We start from the raw sequence: 16,293 nt of genomic DNA, 5'->3' as shown, positions 1-16,293 counted from the left end.
CTGGCAGTAAAGAGGATAGGGTTGCCCTCTGCTGTTTGCACTCCCTTGTCTCCTCCCACATCTTGTACCTCCTCTCCTCACTCATCCCAATGCCTGCCTTGACAGCCTGCCTCCACCTGCTGCGGTCCGCTGCAATGGTTTCCTCTGTTCCAGGGTCGATATCGCTAGCTTTCATGTCTCGTTTGCAGACATCTTTGTAATGCAGAGTTGGTCTGCCAGCAGGTCTGGTGCTAGTGCCCAGCTCACCATACAACAATTCCTTTGTTATTCGGCCATCTTCTATTCAGCTGACATGGCTGAGCCAGCGCAGGCGTCGCTGAGACAGGAGTCCAAACATGCTGGGCATGTGTGCTTGAGTGAAAATGTCTCTGTTGGACACACAATCTTTCCATGTGATTACCAAGATTCTCCTTCTACAGTGAAGATGGAAGGAGTTGAGGCCACACTCCTGCTGGGTGTACAGGGTCCAGGTCTCGCCGCCATACAGTAGCACACACCTGGTACACCTTTATCTTAGTGTTGATTGTCAGCATGTGGTTTTCCCAGACCTTCCTGGAAAGGTGTGCCATTGTGGAGTGTGTCGGAGTGTGTAACCAGGGCAGCATCGTCGGCAAACAGCATTTCCCTGACAAAACCTGCGAATCTTCTGAAAAAATCATCTGAAAAGCTTCCCAGAAGAACTGAAGGCGTAATCCTCTGAAGAACTGAAGGCTTAAGAAATCAACAAGGAGAAGAAGATGCCAAAGAGTGTTGGGGCAAGCAAGCAGCCCTGTTTTACCCCTCTGTTGATCGGGAAGGTATCTGAGAACGAGCCATCGTGCTGCACAGTGCCCTGCATGTTTTCATGGAATGATGTAATCATCCCAAGAAGTTTAGGCAGGCATCTAATCTTCTGGAGGAGGCCTTTTCTGCTGTCAAGGTCAAAGCCGTTCGTCAGGTGAATGAAGGCAAAGAACAGTTGTCTTCTCTGTACCTACACTTCTCCTGGATTTGACGCATATCGATGGTTGATCTCTTTGCTCTGAAGCTGCAATTTAGAACTACAAATACCTTGCCAAAGATGCTCAGGAGGGAAATTCTGCGGTAGTTACTGCAGTCATTACAGCATTGCTAGCCACTGATGAGGCTGAAAGCGAGAGGTGACAATCAAACAGACACTTCGCTAACAAACTAGACACATCACACATCCACTGACAGATCATGTACCACGGTACATAGAATACAGACAAGCTGCATACAACATATCACATCTCATGTCGATTAACCACATGCACTGATCAAAATGATAAAAGCATTGGTAATTTAGTGTCCATATACTGTATTATATATCAGCACAATACTCAGTGCTGGAAAAATTAACAAATAAGCAAATGTACATTACCCTAAGAGAAGACTTGCGCTTATTTTACCTGTGAAGAAAAACAAAAATATGTAGGCAAGAAAACCATACATGAAGGGCAGTTAAAGTTCAGCTAAATCACATCACCCTGTTATTCAGTGAGATAAATTATATTTTGCTTATGAGATAAAAAAACAGAACATTACTCTGAACCTTCTACTGAAATAAGATGTAATTTAACTTTACAACATTGTGTGCTTTAGGTAGAAAGGTTAAATTATTCCCTGCTATATAAGTCTATTGACATATATGGAAATATACTGTCACTTGTTAATGTCATACAATCAAAGGGAAAGAAAAAATGCTTGGGTTCAAACCTTTATTGTTTCAAAACTCTAAATTTCCTTTACAATACAGTAATTTGTTGTTAAATGACTTTATGGTTAATGTACAATGACATTTATTCCAATCATGAAACACAAGATCACCCAAATGAAATAATGCTTTCTACATATGCAACATCTATGATAGTGGGCAACGTTTAGTACTGTTTATATAGTATGAACAGCACAATCACTTCCTTTTTTTTGACTCCATGAGAGCATATTTGCTGAAAGTGCATTTCAAAGATTGCTGTAATTAACAATTTTCTTTCAGTCTTTCAAAATGTAATTTCTGCAACAACAGAGGGCCATCATACTGTGTTCTGAACAACAGTATTTTATCTACATTTACAATGAAAGCTTTTATCTAGAGAAGTAAATTAAAGATAAATTATATTAATATGCATGCCATGAACATTCCTCCATAAAATGGTATGATAAACGAGTATTTTCAGAACAGTACAGAGAAAGTATGTTGATATTTTTCACAAAAGGACAAATGCTGGTAATAATGAAAACTAATATATAACATCCAAATACATATGTTCATTTTACAGACAAAATTATGGCTATTATGCCAATATATACAGGGCATGACATTAAATTAAAAATATATTTTGGTCCACATTTCTAAATCTTCCAGGTTAAAAAAAAAACTCCTGTAGCTGGAAGCTAGGACTCCATTCATGATTACATTGTTTCTCTTTGTGCATGGTGATAAAGAGGATACATAATGAATAGGATGAGACAAACAAACAATGATAATCAAAACAGCATATGATCTTGACAAAATCTTGATATTATACTTTCTTGTTCCAGGGTACTGCTTTCACTCTGTAGAACTTCGTACCCAGAGGAACCTTAAATCTGTTCAGAGCCTGAAAAGAAATTGAAAAAAGTACACATGTAAGTCAAATAATGCCATGTTAAATATTAACAAATATTAAACATGAAAACAAATATTGATAACAAATATTTTGTTCATGGTCATATTAACTTTTTAAAACTCCTCTTAAAAATAAGTCAGTAAACCAGTAAGTCATCTGAAAAACATTTCACATACGAAGAAGAATCAAGAATATGTCATATGTCAAACACCCTTAACTAAAAATACAATGATTAAATTAGTGCAATTGCTGAAGAATCCAATTGTCTACTAGTGACTAAACACTAGCTTATTTAGATAGACTAGGGAGACTAATGCTTAGGGAGACTAATATTTATCTCATTCATGAACATATTACGATTGATGTGTCCTTCCAAACGCAGTATACAATGTGTTGTAAGCAATCAACATATTCAGTCAGATATCAAGTTTGCCAGTACACATTTGTGCAGTGTATCAAATATCATTAACTTCATATATTGAAAAGTCTTACTTTGTGATTAAAATTGTAATAATTTATCCAGTGTGAAATGTGCTAGATATTCTTATTCCAAAGAATCAAATTATAAAAAGAAATCTTTCTAATCTTTGGTTAATTACTGGTATTATATGAAGATCCTTTCTACTAAATGTTCTTTCTGGAATGATTTAGAGTAATTAACATGCCATGGGTATTATATTTTACAAGAACATGTAACCTATTTTAACATCTAAAAAAAAACACACAAGTGGTTTATCTGTAAAAAATCTGTAAAATGGCTGAGGCTGTGAAGCTTTCAGCACTCAATTAAAGTTAAACATGAGGTCGTGTTCCTGAATCGTTCATTCTGTAATGAAAATTCATACCAATACCATTCAGTATGGAATCTAGCTTTCTTAAACTGTGAAGAAAAAACTTGAGGAAATTAATTTTGAATGCTTTAAATACATTTTGTCTCAAATTGTATATGCTGTATATATCATTGATTAAATATACAGTTTATTTGTTTAGGAAAGGTTACAAACAAGAGGAGACAGTTCAGCCAGCTACCCTGTTTCGTGTAATTACACACACATGGAACAAATTTTGTGCCATGCACATTTCACATCACCGAAAACAAATATGCCCCTTAGGTTTCACATTTGGCCCCAGGCTTTCTGTACACAGGAAAGGTTTGAAGTCTTCTGCATTCCAAAAAAAAAAAAACTTTACAGAATATATTTAATTCAATTTGAATGTAAAAGTTAATCTGTAGATATTCAGACCCTGGTAACATTTTGTCATGTAATTACCTATTAGACTGACTATTGAGGATGGCATTTTACCTGAACTGAAAAGAAGTTGCCAAAATCAATTAATTAACTGCAATGGAATAAGTTGAATACTTTAAATTTCAGTGAGATATGAATCATTTTAAAAGGGGTATAATGGGAACAAAATGTACAGGACACATTAATGTTGTATTTAGTAAGTACAAAAGCTTCAAGAATATATAAGAACATGGTTTAAAAACATTCCCTGCTGAAATCTACTGAATACCTCGCAATACCTGCAGAATTTTAAGCCTGTGAGTACCTACTGGGGAACAAAGATATAACATCATTAAGTTTGGAGAACAGCCTCTCAGAGATATAAAAAAAACTATTTTTACTCAATTTTATTTTACTCATTGCCCAAACAATGGTTCTTTCAGACTATTTTTACATTTCTCTGCTAAACTACAAACAGCATATCTGAAATATTTATCTTTTACTGAAAAATGTACAGCAGGAGTGGGAGTATTAGTCACAACATATGTTTACAAACGAACCATTGTGCTCATCTGCTAACAGCTTTATAGCGGTTTCGCCATTGATGGCAATAAAAATAATCGCAATTAAAGCATACAAATATTTACTAGTAGCACACAACAAAGTAGAGTTGTCATGAACATGCTTTTTTGTCAATGAAATACTGCCTTAAGTTTGGATAGCTTTTGGTTTTTAACTTGTGTCTCTGTAAACCCCATAGCTTCTCTAAATAACCAGATTGCTGCCAGTCTAGTTTACAACACACAGGACAAGGCAGAGGTACACAAGAGTAGCCAGAGCTAGTCTACTGGTAAACAAAGGCACAGACCATGCCATGTCATGTTCAGGAACAATGATGCCCTCACTGATCTTATATTGATCCTAAGATTATGACAGGAAAGAGAACGACAGCATTGGTGGGGCAAAGATTCTGGGAGACTACAACAGGAGCCAGGAGTATTTAGAAAACAGCAGAGGTCTAATTCCAGAAGCAGGGAAGGGTGGTGACCTAGTTAGCTGCAAAACAGACCAAAGACCGCATACTGGAGCCTCTAACAGCTTGTATCCTCTTAGAGCTGATAAAAGACAAGTTGCTCTTAAAAGACACAGAAAGCCTATAACAGCACAGTCTTCCATTACTTCTGAGGTGTCCCATCTTAATACTGACCAGAACCAGCCATGCCCAACTTCCCACATCTGATGGGATCTGCTGGTAATGCAGGATCACTACATGAACTGTATACCAGCAAGACAAGGAGTAGGTACAGTATGGTATAGAAGAACACAAGACCTAACGAACCAAACTGGTGAAGGATAGTGAAGAGATAGTATGAGGAAGTGCAAAATGGAATAGATTATAAGAAACAATTCTGAACACCCAGAATTGTGCAATGGAGGACAAGACATACAGGAGGTGGGGGGGGGTGGGGGGGGGGGATGTCTGCAATTGTAGCCTTGCTCAGCTACAAATACAACAAGGAGGCATTTTGTTCTAGACATATAAAAGGAATACCCAGAAAACCATTAACAATGAAATGTCACTGTACAAGAAAATCCAAAACCAGTAAAAGACAAGAAGTGTGAACAACAGACGTCAAGGAGAGTTAAAAGGTAATAAAATAATCTATACAACACAGAAAACTGGCAACCTGAAGGAAAAAGTTGAAAGAAAGAAGAATTTACAGCACTCTAAGGAACTTGGTTGTACTAATACTTTATCACAATACTTCTGTAAAAGATTATTATGACTGATTCCTGGACACAAAAAGAACTTATGAATAACTAGAAGAAACTTCTGCAATAGCACATTTGTTTACCAATTTATTACTTAGAAATATGACTCAGAATAAATGCTAATGTTTTGTCTACCTAGCAGAGACTGAACCAATAAGCCAAGCAGCATCTGTTGAGAGAAATTCCAAAGATCAAATTCCCATTTTTAACATTGTCTCTGATGTACACATCCTGTTTCTTCACAATGCAGGATCTCTCATGAAGATTAAACTAAAAGAAGCTAGGACTTCTATTCAGGAGTTATTGTAATGATGTCAGACAATAGTAAGTTGAAACTTCAATAATTTTCTGCTATTATATTTGATCTTAGTATAATCTACAGCAGGCTTCAAATACGTCATACTTGCCGATGTTAAAGATGTTGCCTTAAGTCAAAAACTTTGAAACTTTTATTTTATATTTCTGCTGAGATGATCCCTGCATTTAAAACAATACAATAACCATTCAAAATGCTTAATACAAATCTGATAAAACTGTAATGTCCCTGTTTTCTCTGTTGAATGGTTTTATACAACAGTGCCTCCTTTAGATGCTTTAGATGTTAGTATGTTATTGTAAATGGTCTTACAAAGCTCACCTGCCATTCCAAAATGTGTATTTCCTATTATTTCATTAGAATTAACCTTTCTTATTATAATATATTATATTATAATATATTACATGATATATATTATATATTATTTTATAAATTATAATTATATTAGCATAAATACATTTACTGATTCTTAAGAATTCATGTTTTAGATTTTAAACGTAAAGCCTGTCTAAATTTAAAGATGCTAAATTGTGTCTTTAGTGTCAATATGTTCTGATGGACCTGCATTCTCTTTCCAGCTTATTGCCAGCTTAATTCTTTACCGGTGTATACTCAGTAGAATCGAACACAAAGATGATCGCAGATATTTCAGTCTTTGAAGTGGCAGCTTAAGTGAAAATATAGCAACTGATTTATTTTCAATTGCCACATTAAGAGCTATGGCAACTACAGTTTTACAATATTCAAACTGAAATAATATTGACATGCTAGTCTGCATTTGCAGTTCTAGGCTACAAAGCAAGAAGTAGGAACTAGATGTTTGCGGAGCTGCAGGGGGTCACTAAAAGGAAAGGTCTACCCAAGTTAATTAAGCTATTGGTAAATCATCAAGAGTCCAGGAACAAAGAATAAAAAGACAATTAGGAGAAAAAAGAGAAAATGGAGACAGAAAGGGATGTAAGGAGAGAGGAACTACAAAGAGAAGGGAGAAAGCACATACGAGGCGAGAGATACTTGTTCGGATTATCCTTAAAGACCAGATTCTCGCCAAGTATTAGAAGTATTTGCCCAAGAGAGCTTGCCATTCTGTTATTTGAGGAAACTCTGATGTTCTTTATAAAGAATCCCTAAGTCAAAACATTCTGTCCCCATTACTGCATTTTTTCGAACAGGGAGATAGGGTCCCATTCACTTTGGAGCATCCTGAACAATTTAACTCCAGGTAGCATTACGTTTAATTTAGAAGGCAGGTTTATCGCTCCTCTTGGTATGTTAGATATTATATGGGATTTTAAATACTCAGTCGAGGGGATTTTATTGTTGGTCAGGACATAGGCTCCGAGACACCAGTTTTTAAATAGTAACTTGTATGTTGCGTTGTGCATTGTTAATTTTTATAGTGTGCTTATTAATAATTAATAAAAATAATAATCAGTGTGCCCGATTCATGACTGTTTCACACAAAAATGTGCCAGACAACAAATGTCTCAAATGCTTCCAACTATACTGATATAGTATATATCTATGCAGGTATATTCTTCGCATATCTTTTACATTTTGGTGGTTATGCTTATTTATTTTTACTTATTGATGATTACTGATTTCACATTTATAATGATTTTGGCCATTATAATGACATTAATGTATTGACCCACCTGTCAATATCTGTAATAATAGAGGTTCTGTGAAAGTTTCTTATAAATTCTTCTTGTCTAGTATCTATCAAAATCTGAAGCTTTTCTACTCCTCAAATTATTCAAAATATACTGCAGTGGATGTATTACTGTATATAGCTACTTCATGTTTGAGCTCTACAAAATGTACTATGAAATATTATCCTGTTATAGAACAAATGATGAAAGATCCACAGGGAGGTAAGAGTTTAATTAGATACATTTCCAATGAAGGGCTCTTGAAGGCAAGAAAAGGAGCAGAGAAAGTTAAAGCTGCTGAAGCTCAGTTATAGCACAAAAATACCAAAGGTGCCTGCATGTGCTCTGATGTCCACTTCCTTTAGTACCTGAAAATGGAGTGGAAAACTACAGATAATGCACTAGAAAGACTTAATCCTGAGTTGGGGAAAAATCTTGATTCTGATGGGACTGATAGCTTGCGGTGAAAATGGCCTGAATGCTCTGAAATACCTGCTTCTGACTTTTTGAGACAGAATGAACTAAATTAACTTTTATCCATAAGGAGCTGATGATGCTCACTGAAGTTTCCTGGACATTTCCCTCTTTACTCCTCGGTGCCTGTCCATCTGCAGGTGATGGAACTGTATGTGTGAACCTGTTGTATAATGTATGCAGTCAAGTACAGAATTGTCCAGGTTTGCAGCACAGGTGTTAGACCAAGACCAGCTGAGGTCAGACAACAATTCTTGAAAGCAAAAAAAACCCCAAGAACATCAAAATAGAAATAAGCATGAAAAGAAGGCATGTAGTATGACACCTTCTAGTAAGACACTCCGTATTCCAGCTACATTAAAAAGAACACAATTAATCTTCCTTAACCCTATCACTTTTACACATATAGTAAATTCTACTATGCTTCAATTAATTTTAGTTAGTTTAATTACATTTATACACTGACCTTTTGTTCTCACAAATTATACCAAATACAATTTATGTTATTGACATGAGAAACATTTATAGTCATCATAGTAATTCAACGGCTATCAATTATATTGAACATGAAGCCACCTCATGACTAAGTTGCATACGTTGGTTTCTATTAAAAGGTATAACAGCAAACAGTCTTGGAATTTGACAAGGGTTTGAGACTTTGTCCAAAGTGCAGGATAGGTCAAAAAACCTAGACTTCCTGACTGCTTTCAGATCTGGGATTGAAAAATTGATCAAGGTATGGCAGATATGAAGATCTCTGACGTACTGCAGAAACAAATGTTGTTTGCCTGGATTCCACATCACTAGGAGACTAACATTAGCTCAACTATAATGTCTGTCCTTCTCATAATGTTCAAGTTGTACTATTTTTGTATCACAGTTTTAGTGAAGGAAGAAGAGGGAAAAAGTTAGGCCTAATATCATTCTATTGGCACGTTTAAATAATGGCAAACGCATGAAAAGTACTTCATCCTGGGTCTAATTCTGCATTTAATATTTATCACTATGGTTTTATGAGCATTAAGCAAGTGTTATTCTTTTAAATATGTATTTATTTACAATGTAATCCACTTATGGGCTCTAAGTCTTGCCATTTCCACTGAAAGCCTCATTCTTCCATGAACTGATTCTTATTTCCCCTTTAGCAATGTGAGTTTTTTGCATGCTTGTTTGTATTTAATGAGCCAAATGACCTCCTGTTTGCAACTGTTCTTAACAAGATCCTTGCTGCTGCAAATGCAATCATTCGACACATTTAAAGGGAAAGACAGACATACAGACATCAGTAAATTTCTAGTGGCTTCACAGAGGATTGTATTACATGCTAAGACAGAGGTGGGTTATGTACCACAAGTTACATGGTTCAAGTTGTGGGTGGGGCACGGGTGTTATACATTTGAAAATACTATTCAGACTTATTTAGTAAAATACACAATTGTATGAATAAGTACATATGCAAGTTAGTTTTGATCTTGTTAGTCTTGTTATTTTTTTTGTGAGAAGCTGCATCTGGAATAACCATATTCAATCCACATCCAATTTAACTTTATTATTTTGAAAAAAGGGGGACAGAAATGATCCTTACCTTCTTTGCCTGACAGTACTCTTTTTCCATTACTTTTCCAAGAACCCATGGTCGTCTTGGAGTCCCTGATGCTGAAGAGAGAAAGCAGCACTGGTCAGCAATGAATGTGTTTCAGTTATAAAATCAACTCATTTTCTCTAAAAATTGCCATTTCAAGTATATTAAAAAAATGATCTATTTCTGTTTTCATATGACCAAAAATGCCTTTTACAACTATTTTTTTTTATTTTATACTTTCACAATTTTTAAATCAACAGAGTAAGGTGTTACTTATGTGTTTATAACAATTACACACTAAAGAACTGTCTTGTCAGATTATCTTAAAATAATGAAAATCTGGCTTTGAAAATTATATAAAAATAGAAAAGATTAAATGCGTTATCCTTTGTCAAAATCACATGCATTTGTAATATATCAAATTTCATATTATACAGGAGGCATGGATGATAAACCACTATAGAAATCTGAGCAGAACTCATGACTTACAGGAAGAACATAAAATGCATGAATGTAGTGTAAAATGTAGTGGTTTATTTGAAAATCCAGTACTTGTAATTGTGCTCCAAGAGATATTTTTCTTACAGAATTGGTCCTATTGGTCATCTCTGGGCTTCAACATCATATTACTTTATATTTGGTGTGCTATAACAGGGCAGTCTTAACACCTTCCTCATCTATATCAATGATTTTGATTCTGGTTTAGTAAGGAAATTTGCAAATGATAAAAAACAGAAATAATTGTAAACACAGAAGCAGTCACAAAGAACAAAATTATGGAATTGGTAGGGCATTAGTACATGAAATTTAATGTTGACTAGAAAAAGGTGTTCCATGCATGAACTAGGAACATGCACTAAACATATCATGGTTGATTCTGAGTTGCAGAAAGCTACACAAAAAGTATCCCTTTGATCACATCAAGACAATAAGATGAAGTAATACAAAGACAAAGAATGACAGAAAATAACAAATAGTGTTGAATTTCAAACAAATTAAGTTGTGATAAACCTTTACAATGCTTAGTAAGAACTCATTTAGAATACTGTGATCTGGTCACTTTAACCAGAAAACAGATACAACAACTTTGGAAAGAATTCAGAGTTGAAATCATTTTTCCTGGTCTCTGGTGATTATAATAAACAGGTGAAAAAAACTAAACACATCTTCTTCATCTAGAACAAGTACTGGTATTTCATCAAAGTATATAATATCTGAAGAACAGACAGTGTCAGCCCAGAGATTACTTCAGACTCAGTAGTAAAACAAAGACACAGGATCACAACTGAAAACTAGGCAGAATAGGAGGCCTCCCACTCTGGAGTTAGGGGCTATTTTAAGAAGTAAATAGAATTTCAGACATGGTGAAACAAATTTTCTTGTGTGTAACCTTTATGCTTATGCAACATTAAGATGAATATTCAGAAACCTTTTACACTTCCTCACCTCAAAGTTAGTTTCACTAACATCTGTCATCTGATCCAGCATCCCTGCTTTATATATTTTATTTATACTTCTACACTCTAATCCTTGTACCTACTTATTACATTAATCTTGTCTGAAGAGTTAAAACATCTGCAGAATATAAGTATTGTGTTAATCACAAAATAACATGTAAAGTCTTATGATACGTGACATTGCTTCATGTGGATAATCAAAATATAAACAAACCACATGCTTTTTATATACACATTTTTATGAGTGGTATTTCTAGGCTCATTGCTTACTTTTCTCCATCCATTATTACTTGAAAAAATACATTCAAAGGTACTCCATTTAGATGTGGAAATAGTGAAATTTTAGCAGTAAATCTGTGTTGGCAGCTTCCAAAATAATATAACTTAGAATTTTCTGGAATTAACATATATAGCAATATTTTACCATATCAAAATAAGAATACTACTTCTTAAAGGCCAGGTTGGTCTCAAGCCATTTTTTAATAATGTTGGTTATTATGGAATAATAACTTATCTCAAGGCAAATTTGTATTACTACATCCCTTCTGAAATAACTTGTCCTTCTACCAAGAGTGATTATTTTACTACTAATTATTTATACATTAATATATCTGCAGGAAATTAATTTGGCTGCAAAAAAGCTTTAGCGCCACATCATTGTTTTCTTCATTCACATCTGTACGCTGTACACTGCTGTAAAAGAATGTGAGTAGCAATAGCTGGAGCAGTATTCACTTTGACTGACCTGGTTTGAGATCCAAAGCAGTTAGAGACTCTGAGTGAAGGAAGTAAAGGGTCGGACCCACAGTAAACAGTACATAATTATCATGTCTTTCATCCAAGATAATAAGAACCAAATCCCCGACCTGAAAACTGAATAAAAAAAGTCTGTGAAAAAACTTGTTACCTAATGCCCCAAAATACCTAATAGTACAAAGGGATGTCAGAACAAATCAATTTGGTCTTTCTTCATAACGCTTTTCTTTGTGGTAAAACGTTGCCACCATGAGGCATTTAAATTTCCAAAATACAGACAAGAGTAAGTAAAGTACACAATCTATCTACCCACTGCATATTACAACGTCACATCAACTCAACAAATGGATCTCGTAAGAAACTATGATTTGTCATAAAAATCGTAAAGAAAAGCCATGCTCAGTGTGACAGACTGCAACTAGAAGGCAATAAGATGATGTTTTAATGGCTAACACACAATTCTTCTCTAATAACAGTTAATTTTGATTTTGGAAAACATAATCGATAGTATTGAAAATACAAAAAAAAAACTAAGTTCAACATCAAAGATTATATCTTAATTGTTATATAAGATCATATATAACAATATTCATTGTTTAAAACAAGATCACTTTATTGGCCATATACAATTTCTTGTATTAGGAATTGGCCTTTTTTCGCATACCCCAACTTGCTCTCCATGAGACACACAGACAGGGAGAGAAGCTTGGGAATGTTTTTTCCATCAGAAGCAGTAGAATTAACACAGATTTTATGTACAATTCACTTTAAATAAATTATATACCTTATTTTCTTAGAAACAGGTACATTTAAATTAATAGTGCCTGTTTGCTATTGCTAATATAGACTTACTTTTAACCAAAAACAGCCTTTTATAACACACCTAATGTTTTAAAAAATATAAATATTTTACTTTAGTATCTTACATCATTAAAATATTTTGATAGTGAAGGATATTTTCATTTTTGCTTAAGTTTTCACTACATACTTACTCTCTTATAGCTATTTTTTCTGAATGTCGAGAGGATACTGAAGACATGCTCTGAGACATCTGAAGAAAAACAAAGCGTATTTTATTATTTAATCGAAAGGTAAATATCATTCAGATCCTTATCAGCCTCTTAACACTGGCCTGCCAGATTTTCTGCCTTTATATTCAAATATTGTATCTGTGATCTCAAAAGAATATTAATATATCTTAAAAATACATAAAATAAGATATTGATTGTGTCTCAGTAATCCAATTTTTCCGTTTTTTTTGGCCTAAATTGATGATTCATGGAAAGCAGTTCCTTTGGTAGCGTTTCCCATGACACTGCTAGTACAATTTATCCTTGAGGTGTTATCCAGGGGTGCCTGGCAACATTTCACTTAAAGTTTGCACAAGCTGGTCTCCCTAAAGTTCTCTCTTAATTCAATTAGTGACGTAATTTCTCACTTCTCTGCCTGAGCTCTTACGCATTATGACTGTTGCAAGTCTCCCAGAAGGATACTGCACTTTTTTTGGTGAATTATATGCAAAGCAGATTGGGATCTTTTAGGGATATATACATGCAAGCAATTATTCATTACTTTTAAATCCCATGTCACCAATATGAAATAGAAAATAAATCTTTAAAGATTAGATAGATACATTAGAAAGAAAGAAATATATTAAATATATCTACCAGTCTTTGATTGAGACGCTTATTTTCTTCTTCCTTCATGTGTAAAGTCTGTAAAACAAAAATAAACAACTTCAATTCAATATAAATTATCTGCCTAAAGAGTCACAATAACTTATTTTAGTAAATACATAGTAACCAAATAGATTTCAGTAAGCAACAGTAATATTATTATTAAAAGAAGTTAGAATTGGCTGACATGATAAAAACATCCATTTCTTAATTTGCTTACATTGACCTATCAAGCAAAGCCTTAACAACTTCTCATTGCATGTAACAAAGTATTCTGCATGAGCACAGAACTATTTCTATAAACAGGCTCATGGTAAATATATTACAGAAACTGTAGAACTGTATCAGGTCAAAACAATCTTTAAAACTTTTTTTTAAATGGGAGAAAACCCATACCATAAAACAGACTTATCAGCAAATAAAACATTTCAAAGCTCAGAGCATGTGCCTCCTTACATTTCTAACAGTGCATGCATTTTCTGTTCTTTTCCTCAGGAGAAATTCAATAAAATGAACATTTAATGATAATAGCAAGTTCAATTAAATAGCAAAACTGTTAAAAGGACAACACAACACCATATGATGCATTATTGCACTAAACTCACCCTTTCTAATAAAAGGATCCGTTGCTTTTCCTCAGATAACATTGTTATGTTTTCACTATAAAGGAAATGGAAATAAAAACTGTTAAAGTGATATCATGTAATGCCTGTAAAATAATTGGTACTTTGCAAAAAGATCATGAATTATACGAAGATAATATAACTATTACAACCAAGTATCTTTCAGGTTGGACTTCCTTTACACACTATTAGACATGACTTTCCATAGAAGCACATAAATTACATGTATCTTAAACATATCAGCCCTGCTGTTTACATCTATAAGACGTCAAAGGATCAAAACAAGGAGGCTTGATTTCCTATAAAGAAAACACCATTTAAACTGTTCACTAATGGAGGATCTTGTGCAATATTTTCTATGAGAAAAGTTGTGGAGCAAAGACCTGGAGTCACCGATTCTCTTTCTTCTTTCTGTAGAGGTCACTTTATTGGAAATTTCAAGAGCCTTGAATGAACTATCTTCTCAGACTTTAAGCTACATGAACATATGAGGTCATGCTGAAACTAATTCTAATTAATCTTATTGTCATGATTCACGTGTTAGAACAAGTGTTATCATCCTTAAATCTGACTTAAATCTCCTTGTGGCTCCAACTAGCTTTCTGAAAAGAAAAACCATATATGTTCAGCTCAGCTAATAACCCCAATCCCATTTTAATGCCAGAGTTTAAACAAGGCGCAGATCAAAGAGCCTGAAATTGTATTAAATAAAGGTGTATGTATAAAAAGTGAATAAACCTACAAGTCCTCACCTAAGCTGGTAGTTTTTACAATTATTTTACTCTGAATTTCATTTCTTTTAAGTAGCTATTGTTCACTGCTTTTATTAACTAGCCCTCTGTGATATGCGTGTGTATATAAACACAGCCTACGTAACACAAGATGTTGGAACAGTGTGTCACTATGCAGTGCAAAGTAACAATGATAAAGCTACAAGATGCTGATAGACTTTTTTTAAATCAAAGATTCTCAATACATAAGTATTCAACACCTTTGCTATGGTAATACAGTAAATGTTTTTCAGGGGCAAAAGAAAATTATGAAATGTTACAAAGTTAGTGTAATGGTTTGCCTTTGTGTAATCAAAGTGGGATGACTTGACTTTAGAGTAAATGCATCTGACTCTGTACGTTCTCTTGGACAGATATTAAAGTTCTAGCCATAACACACAAAATATGACAAATTGACCATAATGATTATGGAGCAAATCAGGGATAAAGTGACAGGCACAGATCAGGAGAAGGTTAGTTATCTATCCATCCATCAATAAAAAGTGGAATGTGTGTCATAACACTAACTTCATTATCAAGATCAGTCCACTCCTTACAAATTGAGAAGCTGGGCAAGCAGAGAACTGGTTACCACTGTCATACATTAATAATATTCTTGCCTCTACAGATAACTGGTCTTTTGAGTGACATGAAATAAGGCTTTACTGAAAGAGACTCATAATTATTCTCATATAGGAAACATTGCAGGCAGGTAGCAGATGGTGTTATGGTCATACAAGACAAAAGCTTTGAACTTTATGATTTAGCGCAAGCCCAGTACAGAATATCACCCAATCAGTAGCACTCCTGCTGTTAAAAGTGTTAAGACTTGAGGGCACATGACAGAAAAAGGATGCTATAAAATACAGGCAAATCCTAGAAAAAACCTTAAAGAATCTAAAACAGCCACAGAAGAATCTAAAATAGGTCCGAAAATGTACATTTCAGCATCAATGGCCTAAAGAAAAAGGCTACAGCCACACATAAATAGAATGACAAGGAAGAGAGCGAGTGTCCTTGAGTGGCCCAAAGTCCTGAGTTTAATCCAATATATTTTTATGGCATATCTTGATAATTGCAGTCCATTAACATTCTCTAAAAAAGTCTAAACTTTAACATAGGGAGTTAAATACCTATGCAATCACTACATTTCACTTTGTATACACTTATTTGCAGGTTTAAAATCCCTGACTTAACTTCCAAAGGATGTAAACTCATCCATTAAAATGGGTTTCACATTATACAAAATGGCAGATTTATAGTAAAATAATATTTTATTATATAAATATAATTATAGATATAAATCATTACTGTATTATTTTACATCTGTATGTGTTTGACATGTTTATGCAACTGTTTACATATTTTCCTCCCTG

The 16,293-nt window shown here is 34.2% G+C and overlaps 1 protein-coding gene across 3 annotated transcripts in view; it reads right to left on the bottom strand.

Annotated features, from left to right (window-relative positions):
- Positions 1 to 1,704: 1,704 nt before the first annotated feature.
- The window catches only part of rb1cc1 (RB1-inducible coiled-coil 1), a 67,073-nt gene continuing 52,484 nt past the window's right edge, over positions 1,705 to 16,293 (bottom strand). For all 3 annotated transcript variants that reach the window (XM_088642450.1, XM_088642449.1, XM_088642451.1), the window contains exons 19-24: positions 14,130 to 14,184; positions 13,516 to 13,563; positions 12,841 to 12,899; positions 11,838 to 11,965; positions 9,639 to 9,709; positions 1,705 to 2,600 (exon numbers count right to left, since the gene is read on the bottom strand). In XM_088642450.1, the coding sequence (XP_088498576.1) occupies positions 2,523 to 2,600; positions 9,639 to 9,709; positions 11,838 to 11,965; positions 12,841 to 12,899; positions 13,516 to 13,563; positions 14,130 to 14,184 (439 nt within the window). In that variant the 3' untranslated portion in view covers positions 1,705 to 2,522. The remainder of the gene's footprint in view (positions 2,601 to 9,638; positions 9,710 to 11,837; positions 11,966 to 12,840; positions 12,900 to 13,515; positions 13,564 to 14,129; positions 14,185 to 16,293) is intronic.

Source organism: Lepisosteus platostomus, chromosome 8 (genome assembly GCF_059453375.1).
Source record: "Lepisosteus platostomus isolate fLepPlt1 chromosome 8, fLepPlt1.hap1, whole genome shotgun sequence".
Lineage (NCBI taxonomy): Eukaryota > Metazoa > Chordata > Actinopteri > Semionotiformes > Lepisosteidae > Lepisosteus > Lepisosteus platostomus.
The sequence above is the reverse complement of the archived record's forward strand: the minus strand, read 5'-3'. Positions and strand labels throughout refer to the sequence as shown.